Raw genomic sequence first — 21,556 nt, forward strand, 5'->3', positions numbered from 1 at the left:
TCTCACAGTTTTCATTATGGTTCCCATACTTTCACTTATTTTTCAGAAAGGTTTAGTAATTATCCAGCATACTAGAAAATTTGACCCAAACAGAAGATGTTATGTACTTAACACCTTCTTTTAATATGTCTATCTTCCCCACAATTCTCCCCAAAGTCTGCTCCTTTACTGAAGATAGAAAAAAACAGACTATGGGTGGCTTAGAGGAAAAGCAGTGGTCTGTAAGGATTTAAATGCTGAAATCATCTCAGTATTTAAACACTGAGATCAAGTTTCCAGGGTTATAGAGAAACGTCCCTGTAAACTATAGAACCCCGGGATACTTTGTGTTTGTATAAAGAAACCAGGCTCTCTACTTTGCATGATCTCAAGTGGTGGGCTGATAATTCAATGCATGGAGAACCTGATAATGCTCTAGCATGAAGATGGCCAGGATTTTTTTTTTTTTTTTTTTTGAGGGCCAGTAACATTTTTGGAAAAAATCTCTGAAAAAGTAAAAGAATAAGTATGACATATCCTGCTCGTGTCACAATAGTCCATTTCTGGAAATACTAACACTTTCTCAAAATGAAGTCATTTGTATTCTTAGCCCTGCGCTATTGTGCGCACTGAGTAATTTCTTGAGAGCAATGTTTCCTGTGGCAGATTGCCAAGGCTGGCTCTATTTGTTTTTCATTAGGCTTTTCATTATCATGCTGCTATATACCTGGCTCATTCTGCTTCCTCTGAGATGGCTGCCGTAGCTTAAGCATAGGCATGATACGATGAATAGGTAGAATTCTTTTGTCCATTGAATGCCCACGTTAAGTCCCCAGCTATGATCCCATCCTAATGGCTTTAATCCTTCTAAGAACAGCCAATTATCCAGTTATAACACAGTCTGATATTAAATTGTTTACATCCATCCAGTCTGTCCCTGTCCAGAGAAAAGTGTTAGTCTCACTTTGTAAGACACTCGGCCTGCCCCTCCTCCTTTCTTATCTCAAGAAAAGGCATCCACATCCATTCCCTAGCCTGGAACCAGGGTGCATTCTGCATTTCTCCATTGTTCCACACATTCAATTTCCAAGTGAAACTTCTCAATAGTTTTCAAATCCAACTGGTTCTTTCTGCCCTCCATGACTATTACTTTAGTTTAAGCCCACACTAAAACAACTTCAATTGTTCTCCTGGTCTCCATGGCCCTACTATTGCCCTTTTCAATTCATAGTATTTTGCTTTGAATGTCTGTTTGTACCTCTTGCTCTCCATAAGCAAGTATTCTGTTGCTTCTATTCTTAAGTATTTACATTACACATTGATAGGACAGAGTTTGATTTGTCCAGAAAAGTAGCAATTCAAATTCCTGAACTTCATAGACTCCCCAGTTTTCAATGTTTTGTTTTAATATTTAAATTGATATATCTGTATTTACTTATGGGGCATAGTATAATTTGATACATATATAGTTTGTAATGAATAGTCATAAGCATTTCCATCTCCTCAAACATTTATCATTTCTATGTGTGGGCAAACTTCAAACTCTTCTAGTTATTTAGAAGTATATGATAAATTATTATAGACTGTAGTTACCCCACTGTGCTATAGCACATTAGAACAAATTTCTCTCATCTAACTGTCTTGGAACCCATTACCCAACTTCTCTCTATTCCTCCTTGATGTTCCCCTTCCCAGCCTCCAAACCACTATTTGACTCTCTTTTTTTTTTTTTTTTTTTTTTTTTTTGGTACTAGGGTTCCCGGAAACCCTTCTATCTCCGGGTTACACTCCCAGACCGCTTTTATATTTTATTTGGAAACAGAGTCTCTTAAGCCAGCGAGACTGGCTTCGAACCAGCACGATCCTCCTGTCTCTGCCTCCCAAGTGCGGGGATTACAAGCATGCGCCACCACGCCTGGCGTGACTCTCTATTTCTGTGTCAAGTTTTCTAGGTTCCATGACTGAGAATATGTAATATTCGTCCTTCTGTGCTGGCTTTATTTGACTTGACACAACTAGGATCCTCAATTTAAAGAGGAATTCTAGCTTATAAATTCAGAAAGATTCAAATTTCAGGATACAATGAGAAATCTAGACATCTCTCTATTCAAATATTAATCAGAGGCTTAAAATAATCATCGAAATCTGAGACTTGTTGAACTACATAGTACTTGCAGGCCATGTGGTTCAAACTCATCATTTTATAGGTAAGGAAATTAAGGCCTAAGTACAGAAACCAAGATGATCTTTGTAAATTCAGAATCTTACCATATAACTCTTCTTAAAACCTGTCCACAGCTTCCCATGAAGCCCTTGGCGTGGCACACAATATTGTATAGTCTAGTCTCCACTTCCTTTCCATCCTTACCTTTTTCTCCTCTCTTCAAATTATTCCATAACCCCATGCTTCCAAGTACGCTGTGTTACTTTTTATAAGTACATAATTGCACATAATTCTTCCTTATAGGCACACAATTGCCCATAATTTCTTCTTTGTCATTCCTCTTTGGGGTCCTAACTGTACTTCACATATATGAATAAGCATAATCTGCTCCAAAAATGTAAAAGATCCTCTTTGTTCTACCAAACAAGTAGCACCATCACCATTCACACTCAGCATTATAACTGCTTTTGCACAATCCATTTCCACTACTGGACTGGAAGAAATAAAGACAAACATGGGCAGAGACCTACATCTTATTTGCCTTTTTATTAGAGTTTCACATTCAGTATGTTAAAGTTAATTATTCTCACTTCTAACCTGCCTAGCACATGTCAGTTTCTTTATCAGGCCTTCTCACAAAAAATGTTCTCAGACTACATTAAAAATTGATTCATTCACATTGATGTATATATCACTGATAATCCTAAATGACAGCTCTGCCTAGGTGTGTTTACATTTGCGGGGGAATAGAATTCTAAGTCACAGGTATGACTCTCAAAGTAGATAATCCAGCCATAAATAGTGAGCCATGAAGGAGATTTGTGAGGGGAGGGAAATTCCCATAGCCTTCAAATCAGTAACACAGGGCACCTGCTTTGCCCTCACCCTCACTGAAGAATGACTCCATATTTTTATCTGTAAAAATCACCTTGCTTGTTGGTTATTTTACTCTGTGTTAAATAAATCCTTATATTTTTCACAGTATAGATGCTTGATTTGTTTTGTAACACTTCTGGTCTTATTTCAGGGAAGCAATGTCATGGAAGACCAGGATTTGTTGGAAATTGGAATCCTTAATTCTGGGCACAGACAAAGAATTCTGCAGGCAATCCAGCTCCTTCCAAAGGTAAGAAGTGCTCTATTGCCCCAGACCTGTGTATGGCTCCCAGTGGTTTTAAGTCCAGGCATGCAAATAAGTTCAGTATTCTACATATTGATCTAAACCATCAGGTCTTCTTAGGCCCCACTGTATATTCAGACACACGTGACTACTATAGGCCTCACTTGCTTTTAGGTTGACCTAGAAGAAGATAATATAGAAAACATTGTTGGCCAGCAGGGCAGCTTTAGAATTTTTCTTCTGTGGAAGTCCTAATACAGGTACAAATATCTGTCCCAGCCTCCCAGGTGACTGCTCAGGTTCAAGAAGACTAGATTGATATTGAGTGAGTGCCAGAATGTTCCTGGCTTAAAAGCCTCATCCCCCATAAGAAGCAATATCTATCTCTTGTAGCAACTCCACAGACTTAGCCTTCAAGGTCCCTCCAAGGGACTTGCCTAATTACAAGTCATGACTCAGGAAGTCCAAAATGCCCCATCCCCATCATGTATTTATAGTTCATATATAGATCCTCCCAGTCTAGATGCAGTTTCTCAGCCAGGTGTCATTTTTTGCGGTTGGCTGTGTGTTACCTGGCAACAGAGTTGACCTTCTGCTTCCAGATCAAGTTTTTAAAGGAGCCTAAAAAAAGAGACAGAATGTGAATACTAGTCTTGCAAGATACATAGGATTTTAATTGGTAAGGAAAGGGAAAGGTGTTTCAGGAGGCCAGCAGGAGCCATGTAATTGCAGGTATGGTTCAGGGGACAAATTGTTAGAAACATGAAGTGAATAATTAGTCATATGAAATCCAGTGCAGATTTTCACAACAGTGTGAATGTACTTGATGCTATTGAATGCTCAAAAACATTTTAGATGGTTATTTTTATATTATGCTTATTTCACCACAATTTTTAAAATAAAAAAGAAGATTCTATGTGATTAAAACAGTTGGGGAGTATAGCATGTAGTCAGAGATAAAGCAGAAAAACTAGGTTGGATAAGTGTGCGTCAGGCTAAGGAATCTGAAATTTATTCTGTAGGCACTGGGGAATGGACATGACTGGACTACTTTATGCTGGTTAATTCTGGAGGCCGTTTACAAGATGAATGAGAAGGAGAGAAAGTTGAAGCAGGGTTCATCCAGGTGGGAAAAGATTAACAGAGGCAAGATTGGAGGCAGGGTAGCAGGTGAACTGTAAAAAGATGTGCCTCACTACATGAGCTTAGCCTGCGCTTTGTGCTTTTTTTTCTCTTTTCCTTTCTAGGGAGGCTCTAATTTCTCCTTCTCAGAATGGGAAAGATAAATATTAATCACTGTTTCTAAAGAGATATCTGATGAAATTTGCCAATTGACAGTGAACTGAGTTCTTGCTAATAGAAACTTAACCCTTCTGCAAATCCAAGGAGAGTCAAGCACACCTAGGAGTTTAATCACGTAACTTTCTATACTAAAAGGAAAAGAATAAAATGTCTTTAGAACTAATTCCCAAAGTAATCCCATGAGAACATTGTTCAGCTCCCTACTTTTTCATCTTGATATGTTACTTCTTTGGGGGCTAGCTACATAACTCAATGGTAGAGCACTTGCCTATCATGTGCCAAGTCTAGGGTTTGGTCCCCAGCACCACACACACACACACACACACACACACACACACACACACACACTCCTTATAACTTCCTTAGGAAATTTCCTCTTCCTAATCAGCAAGGGCTTCTCTAGTGTTGCATCTCCAGTTCTAGTGCAATGCCTGGTTCATGGAATAGTGCTCAATAAATTGGTGACAGAGTCCCTCTTATCACAGTGCCACCCATTTTTTAAGTTTCAATTCATTATCATATCACTTCTTTTGATAAACTTTGCCTAAAATGAAACCACTTCTCCCCACATTGGAAATTACCAACCTAGTCCCAACCCACCATCACTAATAGGACTACAGTAATAGGTTCTGGTCTGTCATCCTAGTTGGACTACTTGAATCTATCTCTCATTAGTCCTCTCTAGCCTGGACTATTCACACATGTCTAATCCCTGTCCAAATTACTCTCTTAACCTCTACAATTGGATTTCAACACAGTGTCTCCAACAATCCATCCAAAATGTTAATCAGATCATGTCACCCTCAGCTTAAAGTCACCAATGCATTCCTTTTCTCATGTGGAATACAGTCTTTTTTGGCACACAGAAGCCAATAGAATCTGGCCCCTTCCCACCTCCATGACCAGCACTCTTTCCTTCTATACACCGATCAAGTGGCTTTCTTTTGGTTCCCAAAATAACAACCTTATTTTTGCTTCAAGGGCTTTCTATGTTGATCCCATTACCTGGAAAGCCTACCCTTCAGGTCCTTATACACCATCAAGTCCACTCAGGTGTCACCCCTTCATGACCTGAAATTCATGCCTCTCGTCAGCTATCACTGTTTTTGGTGTTGCCAAACACAATTTTTCTCCATAGCACCTATAGCCACCTGAAGTTATATTACTTATGTGCTTCTTCACTATTTTTCACCTCACCTAGAAGTATCAAGGTCCATGAGTTTGGGGACCTTGACTTTCTTTTTCTCTTCTATATACCCAGCCCACAGAACAGTGCTGAGCACAAAGTAGCTGGTGAAGAAATACTTGTAGAATGAGGGAATATGCTGGCTCTCATTCCTCTGTTCACGTCCTGTCTGCAGGTACAGATAGCATTCTACCACTTCCATGATACAAGCATCCGGGGGCAGAGACAGTTGAACAGCCTTGTGTTGAATTTCCCTTCATGCTTAGCCCAATATATGAGCATTAAACGAGTGAATACAAGAGTGATGGAATGAATGTTTTCCTCACGTCATTCAAATATTTTTTAAATCACGGTGCCTCAATTTTAAGATAATTCTATAATACCGTACATGCGATTTCATAATGAGAAACAAAAGAACCTGAACCTAGAATTATCTAGAGAATAGATGGAGTGTTTATTTTTAAGACAGAATATCAGTCCCATTAGAGGAAACAATGTAATAGAAACAATACAAAATTAAACTCTCTGAAGAGGCTGATGGAGATACTTACTATGCACACAAATGAGCGGAGACTCTATAAGACATCCAAACACGTCTTCTCAGCTCGAACAGAATGTTATAATGGGACAAATTGGTGCTTTGCCTTCTTAGGTAATGAGTCTAATCTTCGGATGGTTAATAGTGCAATATTACTGCCAGCACATTCATCTGCATTCACTCTAACTTTGCACTGCTAGGAAATGAACAAAATGTCTCTGTTTTGTTTATACAGTTTTGGTCTTCGGGATATTTGTGTTCTTCATCTGTCATGAGAAATATTTCATGATTAATACCTGAGATGCTTTAATTAACATATTGTGTTTTGGAATTGTTGAGATTGTTCCTAAACAGAGAAAAAGTGGCTTGCTAAGTACAATCTTAATCTTTTAGCATACTTCAAAGCATGCTTTATTTGCATTTGTTGTTTCAAGTTTTAAAGCAATATGGTAAGAATCGCTTTTCTGTAATGTGTCCTTTTTAATATTGAAATATATAGCAATGCAAGATCTGCATGCTCTCAAGTATATGCGATAAATTCAAAACCTAGAATTAACAAGATCTACTCTAAGCATAGTCATCTTTAGACGAGGAATCACGTTAATTCTTCCCCTTCGGCGTGCTTTCTGTCTTTTGCATTGCTTGACCTCCGAGCCTGTCACATAGCATCCACTTCTTATGCAAAGCCCAGCTGGGTTGACTGGCTTTCCGTGGCTATGATCAAACTACCTGACAAGAACAACTTATGGGAGGAAGGTTCATTTGGCTCATAGTTTCAGGGGTTCAGTCCATCGGCAGCCAGCTCCAAGGCAGGAACAGCTGACGGCAGGGCATGTGGAGGACAGCCGCTCAGCTGATGACAGCCAGCTAGGAAGCAGAGAGAGTGAGGCAGGAAGGGGCCAAGGGCAGATATAGTCCTTAAGGCCTCCCCCAGCAACCCACCTCCCCCAGCCCTGTGCCTTCGCCCTCCGAACAGCTGCCCCAGGGACCAGGCTTTCAATACATGAGCTTTTTTTTCGTGGGAGGACATTCCAGATCCAAATCATAACATCAGCTCAGTCTTTTATCAGATCTAAAAGTCTCCCCTGGCTTTTCTGAAGATAAAACTTCATCTTTTTCCCTTTTTCAGAAAGGAAACTTGCCAGAATTTCCATGAGAACATTGTTTGTTTTGTACTCTCTTATAAACTATAAGCATACTGTGTTTTTTTTCTATCCCTTAGACATAGAGAAAATATATAATTACTTATTTACATATGTAACTTACCTTTTCCAAGCAAGAAATCTATGGTGCCAGATTTGGGAGTAATCCTCTAGTATGTTTTCCTTTTTAAAAGTACATAATCACTTTTGTCCTTTCATAACAGAATACCTGGAGGTCAGGTATTCAAAGGATTCTTATTTTAAAGGTTTAGAAATCTTCATGTCAAAGCCCATAGTGTATCATCCATTTTGATGTCTCTCCTCCTAAATTAAAATCTAGCATACTTTTATATCATATGCTCCATTTTTAACATTTTCTCTTCTTGTGTTCCTGTTTTATAATGTCTTTTGAAAATATTTAGTAGCGGTCCATAGTTTCTATCACTTCTTCCTTTGCTCCCACTCATCTGTCCATCTGCCTTGGTCTGACTCATTCCTCCTGCTAAGGTCACCAGCAACCAGCACAGTAGACGCTCCATACACCCTTCCATCTTCACCTAACTCCACTTTGGTATACTCCATTCTATTGACATTGCATGGTTTTTTTTTCTTCCACAGTAACTAGTTCTTATCTGCTCTTCTCCCTCCTTTGCCTACTCATCTTCCTCAGTTAAATCTTAGAGTTCCTTAAAACTCAAACTCAATAGTATTTTGTGATTGGCCAATATAATTATCACAAGACTTGACTCTGGTACCAACATTGTGTGATTCTCATTCTTTTGTTCATTGCTAATGTACTTGTATTTTACTGCATGATGAAAAGCCAAATTTTAGTTGTCCCTTATTTTTAAGTTAAGTTTAAATTCATCAGTATTTGTTGGAGTTACATGAGATCAATTATTTTTTCACTGAATAATATCAAATACCCTGATCGGATTAAATTACCTCCTTTCCTATTTTTGGTTTGAAACTTTGGTCAAAAAGCAAAACAAAATAAGAGTTCCCCTTCCCCAATAGAAATATAAGATTCTGCATTGTTACATAACAAATTACCCCAAATTTTAGTAACATATAGCAACATCTAATGTTGCACAGTTTCTGCAGGTCAGGAATCCAGGTACAAGCTGGGTCCTCCATCTCTGGGTCTATCCCAAGGATATAATCATGTCAGGACCCAACTAGGAAGGATCCGCTTCCTAGCTCAGTCTCATGGTTGATACAAGTACTTAGGGGTTTGGGGACTGGGGCCGCACAGTTTTAGCTGAGGGCCTCCCTCAGTCCACTGGGACATGGTCTACTCTATAGAGCATCTCACCAAATGAAGCTGGCCACAATGGAACAAGCAAGTCAAAGGACAAGAAATACCAGCAAGTTGGAAGTCACAGACACTGGTATCCTAACCACAGAAGTGGTATCTCATCCTGGGCCAGATTCCATTCATTAGAATCAATTCAATAGATCCAGCCCACACACACAAAAGGGAGTATTTACACAGGATATGAACACCAGGAGGTAAGGACTTTGGGGTCACCTTAGAAGTCTGCCTACCACAGATACACTTTATAAGAATCCAGATCCCATGTCTGTATGTGGGGTTAAAATGAAAAAAGAGCAGCAGCAACAAAGGCATCTTGGATTTTCTTGGGCCATCTTCCTGGGACTGTGATATTTACATTTAGATGATTTAGAAGTAATATTTTGTGGTCACCTCTCAAAAAAGAGGTACATGTCTTTAATCTGTAGAATTATGTATAATGTAACATGATATTGCATAATTCATAAATTAGAGATCTTGGAGATTTTCCAATTGTATATAAAGAGGTCATAGTCTGAATGTCACCTAAGTGAAACATGCAAATCAGTAATCCCATAAAACATCACAAATTATTAAAAATATGTTCCTTCTTCATGACTGTCCCATTACTGAAAGGAACATATTTATATCTATATTAGAAAAGTGAGTTGATCCAATTCTATTGAACAAGACTTAAGGATATTTTGCTAATAAAATACATTTTAAAAAACTAAGGAAGCTAGCCAGGTGTGGTGACACACGCTTGTAATCCCCATGCTTGGGAGGCGGAGACAAGAGGATCGCGCAGGTTCGAAGCCAGCCGCGTTGGCTTAAGAGACCCAGTTTCCAAATAAAAAATACATAAAAACAGGTCTGGGAGTGTAGCTCGGAGGTAGAAGGGTTTCCAGGAACCCTAGTACCACCAAAAAAAAAACCTAACGAAGCTTGAAAGTTAAAAGGGACGATTTAACTTCAGGCCTGATCAAAGCAAATAGATCAAAGAAAGGTGACAAAAAATGAAAAAAGAAAAAGAAAGTTTGTGAGCAGAATGCAGAAATGAAAAAGGACTGAACTCAAACAGCTTTTAAGTTTAGTCCATCTGGAATGATAGGACCTTGGCAAACTGGAAAGTACAAGTCCTGTCCCTTCCCCCCCAGAAGAAGAAATTGTTGGGGGTTTCCCAAAAAATACTTTGCTAATAAAGCAAAGCATTATGGGCCAAATTTGCTTATACCTCTCACCTTGCTACTCTTGTGTCATAGGGGAAGAAAATATCTCCAGAAATAAAAGTCTTAATCTGATGGGATCCCAGATTTGTTCAGAGTTTGAATGGAGTATGGATGTGGCATTATCTCAGTTTATCTTCCCATCCAGGACTGTGCTCTTGAAGACTCTGGTTTTCTTCAATAGCTTTAGAATTCTGGTGTTTGTTAATTTTAGTCTTGATGGTTAATGCAGACATGTGTAGGCTTTAGAGGGAAAATGTACAACCAATGTAACTTCTTTAAAAGTCTAGAGAGGAAGCCTCAGTCTCATTTCCCTGTCACTTAGAAAAATGACAGAAACTCCTTCTTATTTCCTTGGCTCTTTTTCAGATTGGCAGTGACAAAATATAGGCTACAGACACAGATGCTTTCATGGTCCTTTTGACAGGGTCACTTTTCATTCCCCTGCCCCATCACTCACTGTCCATCTACCCACATTCTTATTACTTCCATCTCTCTCTTTTTTATTTTTTACCAGCTGGTGTCTTACACCTTTGCACACCCAATGTGGCCTACCACCCAGTGGACATTGGCTAGAGATACACTGTGAAATAGTCTCATGGGCACACATGTGTGCAGCATCAGCATGGTGGTGGTCCCAACTTCAAGTAAATACACAACTAGACTCAGTCTCCCTGAGGGGATGGGGTATTCCACTTCCTGTAGATCTGGTCCTTAGTGAGACAGGCTGAGGCATTCCCAGGAACCATAGGAGCTCCATTCAGCTCTGAATAGGTCTTACTGTTCTAGGACAAATAAACGGGCTCACTCTGACCAAGGTTTGGCAAAATTTTTAATGTAAAAAGCCAGATCATAAATGCTTGATATGTCCAAGGCCATCTGCCACCTGCTGCTACTACTCAACCCTCCTGTAGAGTGAAAGCAGCTACAAATAATTCAGAAATTAATGGTATGGCTCTGTTCCAATCAAACTTAATTTACAAGAGCAGCCAATGGGCCACGTTTTGCCTATGCACCACAATTTACTGAGGATTAACTTATATTGGCAACAAATCTTCAGGTAAACTGAGAGCCCTTCTGTGTTTCTGAGAATCTTCTACACAGGGAGGAAATTCAGATCAGGAGTATAACCTACTACATCAGACTAATGAAAGGCCCTGGGATGGCCCACAAGCCTCCTGGTTTCATCCCAGAGATCTGTGTAACAGGGTATTTTGTAGCAACTATCTGGAATGACACCAGCTATACATCTGTTAGAAAGGTGTCAGCTCCCTTGCCATCTTCATGGAAACACTTCAGGGTTAAGCATTCACAGCAATCAATAAATACGTCTATATTCCCAGGTCTTACCCTAAAACTGTAACTCTCGCAGTATTCTCATAAAACTGCAACTCTCACAAGCAAGGAAGCAAACATCTACGGCCATACCACACCCTATGCACCCTGTCTCAAATGATCTCAAAACCTAAGCAGGGTTGGGCCTAGTTTATACTTGGATGGAAGGCAGCAAACATATTCAAAATCTCAGCTTCACGCACACACAAATGCCTCAGTGTGCTTCTTTCTCCTTCTTCCTGATGGTCCTTTGGTACCTTCGATAGGCTTAGTCTTTTATGAATTAAAACTCTCCAGTGTTTAGTCTTTTTTTTGTGTGTGGGTCTGGGGATGGAACCCAGAGGCATTTGACCTCCGAGCTACACCCCCTGCCCAAAATTTTATTCTTTATTTTGAAACAGGGTCTCACTAAGTTGCAGAGAGCCTCACTAAGTAGCTGAGGCTGTCTGTGAACCATGATCCTCCCATCTCAGCCTCCCAAATGCTGAGCTTACAATCACACTCTCCTTGGCACCTTTATCTGCCCCATATCTTCCACTGCCACCTATACATGAGTGACCCAAATCTCTGCCTCTGGGTTTTGTAGAACTATCTGCCCTCAGGAATCCTACATCCATATATAAACATGTCTGAGCTGAGCTCCATCTTCTTCAAAGACACCTGCATCCTGCTGCATTTATCAGTACTTAGTTATTCTGCAAATAAGTGAGGGTGCCTGTCTAATACTTAGATACTTCCTTTAGCACTGGAGTTATAATAATGAGCAATATAGACACAGCCCTTTCCTTCAGAAAACATATATTCTAATGAGAAAAAATGAACTTTATATACATATATATGTACAGACCACTTAATGATATTAAATATACTTATATAAAATAATTTTAAAATACTTTATTATATGTTACAAAGTATATTACATATAGTTATACATAATATGTCATATAATAATGTATATAATAAATAAATGGCATTAGAAAGGTACAGGTGCTGGGAACACGCTCAGGAGGATCAGTTGCTTTGCTATAATACTGCAAAAGATTACTCTTTTTTAAGAGAAATGTTGGCACCTTTGGGGAATGGGGAAGGAAGGAAGAAGCATTAACTTTAAGGTGAAAAACAATGAAACAATAAATGCTGACAAGGATGTAGAAGAGTGGGAACTCTAAGACATTGTTGGTGGGATTGCAAATGAGTGAAACTGCTTTGGGAAACAGTATGGAGGATCCTCAGAATAGGAATGAACCTCCCATAAGATCCAGCAATACCATTTCTGGGTATCTGCCCAAAAGAATGGAAACCAAACTACCAAACTAATGCACACATATCTATGATCATAGCTGCACATTTCACCATTGCCAAACTCTGGAACCAGCCAAGATGTCCATCAACAGATAAATGGATTACAAAACTATGGTATATGTACACAATGGAATTTTACTCAGCCATAAAAAAACAAAATTATATCATTTGCAGAGAAATTGATGGAACTAGAGAACATTATGCTAAGTGAGATTAGTCAGTCACAAAAAGTAAAAAAAATATTTGATGCTTTCTCTAATATACAGAAAAAGGGTCATAGGAGGAACTCTAGATGAAAAAGGAGAAACCATGGATGAGCAAATAAGACGATCAACTGACGGGGATGGAAAAGGGGAAGAGGGAAACTCCCTAATATACACGACATACATTTGCAAACATATAAAAGTCAATCACTAAGCCAAACATGAGAAGAGGGGAGGACTGAGATAGGAATAGGTAAGGGCTAATTGAGTGATGTGTGTATGTACGCCTCTACCATCTTGTACCCCATTAATATGTCTGACTACAGTACACCAATAAAAAAGAAAAAACTTACTTGAGGTACATACATTTTAAAGTAACAGCAAATCTTTGGAATCTGTCCTATTATTCCTTAGGCTGAAACACTGAAATCAGGGTAATGAACTCTAGCCAATGTAACAAACAACTTTGAAACCTCAGTGGTTTAGCCCTATCTTCTTTATTTTTCATTCATGCCAGGTCTAACGTAGGTCAGGCAGCTCCCTCCAGTTGCTCAAGGATGCAGGTGTCTTCCCTCATGGTCTCTCACGTCTCAGAGTTCTTTAAGAGCTGCCAGAAGGGCAGTGTAGAGGAGACCTCTTCTGAGGCCTGGAAGCACATCACTTAATACCACATTTGATTCACCAGGAGTTTAGGTTCATGACCTCACTAAACTGCAGAGCAGATCCAAAAATATAGTGTCTCTTTTCAAGGAGTGACAACGGGTATCTAGCCATTCTGTACCAGGAACGCCATTCACTCTGTGCGCCTCAGCGGCCACCCTTCTCCACTGGCATCATTTCTATTCATTCCTTAAGTCTTGTTCCTTGGAGAAATACTTATGACATCCTCTCTCTGTGTAAGACTAAAAATGTATCCCTTCTGTGATCCTCTCATACCTCAAAACTGGTTTGTATCTCCCTCGAGATTAGGATCAGCCGGGCGTGGTGGCTCACGCTTGTAATCCCAGCATTCCGGAGGCTGAGGCAGGAGGATCATGGTTTGCAGCCAGCCTCAGCTACTTAGTGAGGCCCTTTGCAACTCAGTGAGCCCCTGTTTCCAAATACAGAATAAAATATAGGGCTGGGGTGTAGCCCATAGGTAGAATGCCCCTGGGTCCCATCTCCAGGACCACAAAAAAAAAAAAAAAAAAAGATTTGTATCTTTGCCATACTCATTTTCCTCTCCTAAACACGGCCACTTGAGCATGGGAATGCTCGGGCTGAACTAATACCAAGAAGAATGCAGATGAGAGATCAGACCTGAATGCTTAGGTCAGACTCCCGGAGGTATTTTTTGACTTGAGTACTTTACTTCTAAATGCTTCACAAAGGAGTAAGGCAGGTCCTTTGTGCACATAGCACCACAGTGCCGGTGGCCTGAATGGCCTTCCCCGAGCCTCACCCTTGGTACAAGTGAGCATCAGTAACTGTTCTTTCTTTCTAGGTCTATTCTTCAAGGGCACCTTGAGAGAAGGATGGCCATGTGCCTTCAGCTCTCTTTCCTCTTTGAAAACACCAAAGCTCAATATACACAGAATGCAAAATAACTCTAATTGTTGGAGCTGGAGAGATACTTAAAAGTACTTAAAGAACTATTGAGGGTGAGAGTAGTGCTGTCCAAACTTACTTAGTCATGTTCTGCTCCCAGGTTTTTATGCAATTTCAGAGGGCAAGGTGGCTACTGCATTCTTCAAAGTTAAGAGGCAAGGTTTTGTTTTGTTTTGTTTCTATTTCATCCTAAATGAATTTGTCTTGGAATGGCTTATCATGTAAACCAGAGAGCTGAAATATCATTTTTACTTCTAATCCCCCTTGATATTTACAGAGAAACAGGGAAGGAATTAGGCAAGTAAATAGGTTCCCATCTATTGCTGTCCCCGGCAGCTGTTGTCCTTCTACTCTGAGAAGTTCACCCCATTGAATAAAGAGCAATGGCTCCCTTGGAGTTACACTGCTGCCGGAGTGAGGGCGAAAGGAATTTAGATGTCTGAGTTCTTTCTCTTCCTTACATAATTCTTCAAGAACAATCGCAATTTAGAGCCAGAAGGAATCTTTAAATATCCAGTTCATCCTCTTACCTGAGTCTTTTCACAGGTAAAGAAACTAAATCCCAGTCACATTAATTGACTTGCCTCCAGGCAGACTGCGCATCAGTAATAGAACCGGAGCTGAATCCCAGGCCTCAGCCTCAAGACAGCCAGCTGCCTCTGGGTGGGTGCTCTGCTGAGTCAGAGACCCAAGGCTGTGATGCTCATGTGTTTGAGAGAGAAGTTGAAGAGGGACAAGACAGGAAGGACCAAAGAACTAAAAGCAAGAACAAGGATGCCCATAAAATTAGGCTTCCTTATAGGGTTTCAGGCATATAACTTAGCGTTTGCAACCTCCAGAGACCACTAAACTCCATTTTTTTTTTTTTTTTTTTTTGGTGGTGGTACTGAGGGTGGAGCCCAGGGGCTTTTCTACCTCCGGGCTATACTCCCAGACCTATTTTATACTTTATTTGGAAACAAGGTCTCACTAGGTTGCTGAGAGCCTCACTAAGTAGCTGAGGCTGGCTTTGAACCTGTGTGATCCTCCTGTCTCAGCCTCCCAAGCACTGGGATTACAAGTGTGCTCCACCATGCCCGGCTTTGAACTCCTTTTTTAAGGCTGGAAAAGGACTATAGCTGGCATCCAAAAATCCTGCAAATATTTAATTTCTCACACACACACAAAAAGTTCTGCAACCACAGGAAGGAGACAGCATGAAAGAGCAGGCCAAGCTGGGTGTGGTGGTGCAGCAACGCTTATAATCCCAGCATTTGGGAGGCTGAGACTGGAGGATCATGGTTCGCAGACAGCCTCAGCTACTTAGTGAGACCCTTCGCAACTCAGTGAGACCCTGTTTCAAAAATAAGAAGTCTTAAAAATAGGTCTGGGAGTGTAGCTTGGAGGTAGAATACCCCTGAATTCCATTTCCAGCACTCCCCCAAAAAATAAATAAACAGGCCGCCTGCATAGATCACGTCAGCTGTCCAGCACACACATCTTTTGTGTGTCCTTGAAGCTGACCTTGGAGAGGCTTCAGGCAGCCACAAAGGCAAGATGGAATGACGCGAAAATGACACCAAATAACCCTGTTGGCTTTCTTCTTTAATCTGGGTAAGGAGGAAGGAAAGCTGGGCATGGCGGAAGAACATTCTGTAGAAGATAATGGAGACACCTCCTTAGAGCATTAAACTTCATGGAAATGGAAATGACCTTTCTATAGGATTAAGCCAGAAAACAGCATGGTGTGCTGGCTGGGAACATGGCCAGATTCCCTGAGTTTGACTTTTGGCTCTACCTTTCTTAATTCTGTGACCAAGTTTCTAAATATCTCTTCATCTGTTTCCTCCCCTTAAAACAGATGTAATGATTTTACTTGCCCTGGAGGGTGCTGTGATCATTAATGACTCCATACTTGTACAGTACTTAAAATGGAACCTGGCTTAGTATATATGTATTAAATTTGAGTCTATTAGATCAATTTAAAAAAAAGTTGAAGGCAAATCAAGAAAACCATGAGGTGACTTCAGTCCATTAATTATATCTGAGAATTGATACTCCAGGCATAAACATGAAGCATAATCAGTTTCCTTTCGCTCATCACATGCCAGGCACTACGCTAGCTGTTGGAAATTTGGTTTGGAAAGGAGAGCTGCAAGGTCATTGTCCTCATGCAGATTCTATTTTAGTGGGGGATCCAGATAAAATAAAAACATGGAACTTCAGATAATGATAAATATTAAGCAAGAGAATGGACAAAAGAATGATGGCAACCTGTGAGTGCTATTTTGGGTGGATAAATTGGGCTTTCTACCCCGGCAATTCAACTGAGGTTCTTAACCACCTCGCTCTATTGTCTAAACACTGCACTTCAAAGACAATAGAAATATGGAGATGAGTAAGCTAACTAATCCACTTAAGGCCTCCTAAGGAACTTGCAGTCTTGCAAGGGCTCAAAACCGAACCCTCTTGAGTCTTGAGCTTTGAGCTAAACCCAATTTAATCCTCCTTGAGCCACCTGCCACTTGTCTCACCTTGGGCAAGTTCGTTAGGTTGTCTAGTCCTTCATATCCTTACTTGTAAAATGAAGATAATAATGGAAGCTGCTACATTAGGTAATAAGTTATAAATATAAGAACCTAATGGATATCAGACCACTTGTATTCATTCAACAAATGCTTTTTTAATTACAAAAGTCAATCAAAATTTGATGCCTAGGGTCAAAGAATAAGCAATCTAAGGGACTTGTTTACTGACATAAGAAAGTCTGCCAGGGACCGCATTGCACATTGAGCTTTTATTCTCTGCTCGGGGATTTTGCACAATGCATATTACTCATTATCTCCATAAGGAAAAAGGCTTGCTGACTTCATTGTCATCTGCCAACTTAATCATTTTGCAGTACATTCAGGGTCATTGTTTAACCCATAAGGAGCTGGGAGGGAAGGTGTTTAAAGTCATAACTGGCGCTGTCCCATGTGAGCATTCAGATGGAGAGGCACAACGCCAAGAAGGCTACCTGTCTGTCTCTCTCAGAGGTAAGACATTCAGTTTCAAACACTGAGTGGGAATGAGAGAGGAGGTGGGGCAGTTAGACCTTGATGGTATAGTTCATTAAATTGCCAGCCGCATTGCGATGACAATAAGTTGTGCAAAGAAAAGCACAAGTAAGTGAATTCACACAAAAGGCCATAAAACAACTATTGTGAACAAGCCATCGTCAAGCCATTGTTTTCTACTTTTACTATACAGTTGGAGTAAATGATGATTTAGTAGTTGAATAGAATTCGACTGTTTCTCTTTTCTAATCAATAGTATACAAGTCAATAGACTGTTTTGTTTCCTTATTTGATAGTGGGTACTGAACCCACACGTGTAGTACTTATGAACTACACCCTCATATCTTTTATTTCTTATTTTGAAGTAGGGTCTCACTAAGTTACCGAGCACTGGCCTCAAACTTGTGATCCTCCTGTCTCAGCCTCCTGAATACTAGGATCACAGGTGTGTGTCACCAACTAAAAGACTGCTCTTGAGGTTTGCAAATGCACAGACCAGGTACTTGTTTCCCAGACACAGCACAGGAGGAAAAATAAGATGAAACTACACTGTCTCTGCCTTCAAGGAGATTTTAGGCTGGATAAGGAAATCAGACCAATATGCAAGTTATTTTAATGAAAGACAGTACATGGGACATATAAAAGAGATAAAATAATGAGCTTTCAAAGGGAAGATCTCCTCTGTCCAGGGACTCAGGGGAGGGCTCCTGAGGAGGGGGCAGAGGACTCGCAAGGCCGTTCCTATGCACCGTAACACTTCTTTGTTATGGGACTTTGCAATAACTCATGGCACACCAAGCAAAAAGCGACTGGAAGCATGTGTTGGGCTTATTTATCCAGATATATGTGCAATTTTGTCTTATTTATAACTGTCCTCTGGACTCTAGCTAGTACCATTCATCTACCCATGAATTTCATACATCACTTTGCCCTTCAAGTTATAATGAGTCAAATATTTCAAGCTCAAGCACATACCTGTAGTGAGCTTCACCAGAGTGAGCTGCACTAGCGACATACTTAATATTCTTCTATACCTGAGCTAAGCACATTTTCATTACCTGGTATTTCTTTGTGGTGACTTTCTTTGTTGGTAACCAGTGGGACTTTAACTGTCAAAGCCTGATAGTCCTCCTATCCGTCTTTCACCGCTGGGTTCCAGCCTGGCAGTTGATCTTCTGTGGACCCACAGTGAGCGCTCTGCCTAGGAATCCACATTTCCTAACACATTCCTGAGCATGCCAGCAAGACACTGCAGGGCAAACCTCTGTATTCATAGGGGATAGTTAAGCAAATTTCCTATGTACCAGGCACTATTGTAAGTACGATTAGATAGATGAACTCCAAATTCACTCACTTAAATTTCAAAATCAAACCTCTCTTTTACAAGGGAAGAAATTAAAGCACAGAGAAGTTAAGTAATCTGCCTAAGGCCACACAGCAAGTAAGTGGCAAAGTCAGGATTCAAACCAGTCAGCCAGGCTCCAGAGTCTGTGCTCCTAGCTTCCTCTCTGGCCTTTGCCCCCAAGTCTCTACGCTACGGAAACCTATAGATGCGCTCACCTTTACACAAAACAACTGGCAAATTTCATCAGTTCCCATAGCACCATCGTCTTCTCCTTTAGTAAAAAAGAAATTCCATTCTCATTTTCTTCTGGTGTTGGTTTCCATTTTTGAAGTTAACAGATAACCACCTCTCTTAGAGGAAACGAATACTCAAGAAGCCGGCAGGTCCTTCTTTCGTGTCTTCAAGAGAAAACACTTCTTAGCTTTTTTTTTTTTCTTCTTCTTGTTCTATGAATTCAGGATTGTATAAGTACAAAATACACTTTAAATCATTTTTAAGGTTACATTTATGGATCAAAAAGTCCTGACAGGCTAAAAGCTTTTTCTCCAGTGCATTATCAGTGTTAACCCCCGAAATCCTTCTTTACTTAAAAGCCCCTGCTTGGTGGTAAAAGATGTCTGTACAGTTTTCTAAAATCTTAGAGGAAAATGTATTAAAGAATTTTTTGAATGTGAAATGTAAGAGAGATCATTACTGGCAGTAAATGGAGAGAAGATTGACTGCCCTGCCTCTCACCTCTGGGACTCAGTTCCATCATCTGTCAGCATTTCCTGGTGTCCACCTTGACAGAACACTCTAAGTGCTGCATGATGTAGACAGAAGTAACAATTGACCTTGCACCCTGGGGCCTCGGCATCTTGGGCTTGGATTCAGGTGGAAGAGAGCTGGTCCTGCTGCAGATGCTTAATATCCGCAGCCCCCACATAACCACGCCCGATGTTCATCAGGAAATTGCCAATTTGTCCGTTCATTCACTGAGACCATCAGTTCGTTCAGGCTCTGTGTGGGCTCAGAGATATGAATGAAAAGTAGATAAGACTTGGTCCCTTCTTCAATGACTTCTACCTACATTTTAGAGACCAATATATCAAAAACTAAACTATGCCAGCCACAGTGTTATCTCAATATTTGAGAGGCCAAGACAGGAGGAACGCAAGTGGGAGGCTAGCTCCAGCAATTTAGCAAGATTCTCAGCAACCTAATGAGACAAATAAAAAAAACAATGAGGGCTGGAGGCATGGCTCAGAAGTAGAATATCCCGGGTTCAACCCCTAGTACCAAAAGAAAAAAAGGGGGAAAGAAAGCCCTAAAATACTGTGTGAAGAATGCTACAAGGAGAAAGAGCTTAGTGGAAAGGGATCAGGAAAGCCCTCTGGCAGGTGGATGATGCTCGAACCGAGTCTCAAAGAATGAATAGATATTTTTAGCCAAATAGGGCATTTAGGGAGTCGCTGTAAATGGAGGGTGTTGCCTGTGTTCCTGCTAGACTAGAAAAGAAGGCCCGTCCAGGATAAGAGCCTGCTGAGGGGTCAGGCCAGTGCTGGGGCCAGTGAGGCCGGCATCGGAGCCTGCCTTGAGGCAAGGCCGGTACTGGGGCCTCGAGGCCAGGATAAGAGCCTGCCGAGGGATTAGGCCGGTGCTGGGGCCAGCGAGGCCGGCATCGGAGCCTGCCATGAGGCAAGGCCGGTACTGGGGCCTCCGAGGCCAGGATAAGAGCTTGCCGAGGGGTTAGGCCGGTGCTGGGGCCAACGAGGCCGGCAGCGGAGCCTGCCGTGAGGCATGACCAGTGCTGGGGCCTCCGAGGCCGGGATCGGAGCATGCCGAGGGGTTAGGCCGGTGCTGGGGCCAGCGAGGCCGGCATCGGAGCCTGCCGTGAGGCAAGGCCGGTACTGGGGCCTCCGAGGCCAGGATAAGAGTCTGCCAAGGGGTTAGGCCGGTTCTGGGGCCAGCGAGGCCGGCATCGGAGCCTGCCTTGAGGCATGACCAGTGCTGGGGCCTCCGAGGCCGGGATCGGAGCCGGCCGAGGGGTTAGGCCGCTGCTGGGGCCAGCGAGGCCGGCATCGGAGCCTGCCGTGAGGCAAGGCCGGTACTGGGGCCTCCGAGGCCAGGACAAGAGCCTGCCGAGGGGTTAGGCCGGTGCTAGGGCCAGCGAGGCCGGCATCGGAGCCTGCCTTGAGGCATGACCAGTGCTGGGGCCTCTGAGGCCGGGATTGGAGCCTGCCGAGGGATTAGGCCGCTGCTGGGGCCAGCGAGGCCGGCATCGGAGCCTGCCTTGAGGCAAGGCCGGTACTGGGGCCACTGAGGCCGGGATCGGAGCCTGCCGAGGGGTTAGGCCACTGCTGGGGCCAGCGAGGCCGGCATCGGAGCCTGCCGTGAGGCAAGGCCGGTACTGGGGCCTCCGAGGCCAGGACAAGAGCCTGCCGAGGGGTTAGGCCGGTGCTGGGGCCAGCGAGGCCGGCATCGGAGCCTGCCTTGAGGCATGACCAGTGCTGGGGCCTCTGAGGCCGGGATTGGAGCCTGCCGAGGGGTTAGGCCGCTGCTGGGGCCAGCGAGGCCGGCATCGGAGCCTGCCTTGAGGCAAGGCCGGTACTGGGGCCTCTGAGGCCGGGATCGGAGCCTGCCGAGGGGTTAGGCCACTGCTGGGGCCAGTGAGGCCGGCATCGGAGCCTGCCGTGAGGCAAGGCCGGTACTGGGGCCTCCGAGGCCAGGATAAGAGCCTGCTGAGGGGTTAGGCTGGTGCTGGGGCCAGCGAGGCCGGCATCGGAGCCTGCCTTGAGGCAAGGCCGGTACTGGGG

The 21,556-nt window shown here is 42.2% G+C and overlaps 1 protein-coding gene across 17 annotated transcripts in view; it reads left to right on the forward strand.

Moving 5' to 3' along the window:
• Nucleotides 1–21,556, forward strand: part of ANKS1B (ankyrin repeat and sterile alpha motif domain containing 1B) — a gene marked incomplete at both ends in the record, with an annotated part of 1,119,409 nt that overhangs the window by 779,906 nt on the left and 317,947 nt on the right. For all 17 annotated transcript variants that reach the window (XM_080705700.1, XM_080705710.1, XM_080705709.1 and 14 more), the window contains one exon: nt 3,171–3,269. In XM_080705700.1, the coding sequence (XP_080561826.1) occupies nt 3,171–3,269 (99 nt within the window). The remainder of the gene's footprint in view (nt 1–3,170; nt 3,270–21,556) is intronic.

Source organism: Muscardinus avellanarius, assembly GCF_963383645.1.
Source record: "Muscardinus avellanarius genome assembly, chromosome: 11".
Lineage (NCBI taxonomy): Eukaryota > Metazoa > Chordata > Mammalia > Rodentia > Gliridae > Muscardinus > Muscardinus avellanarius.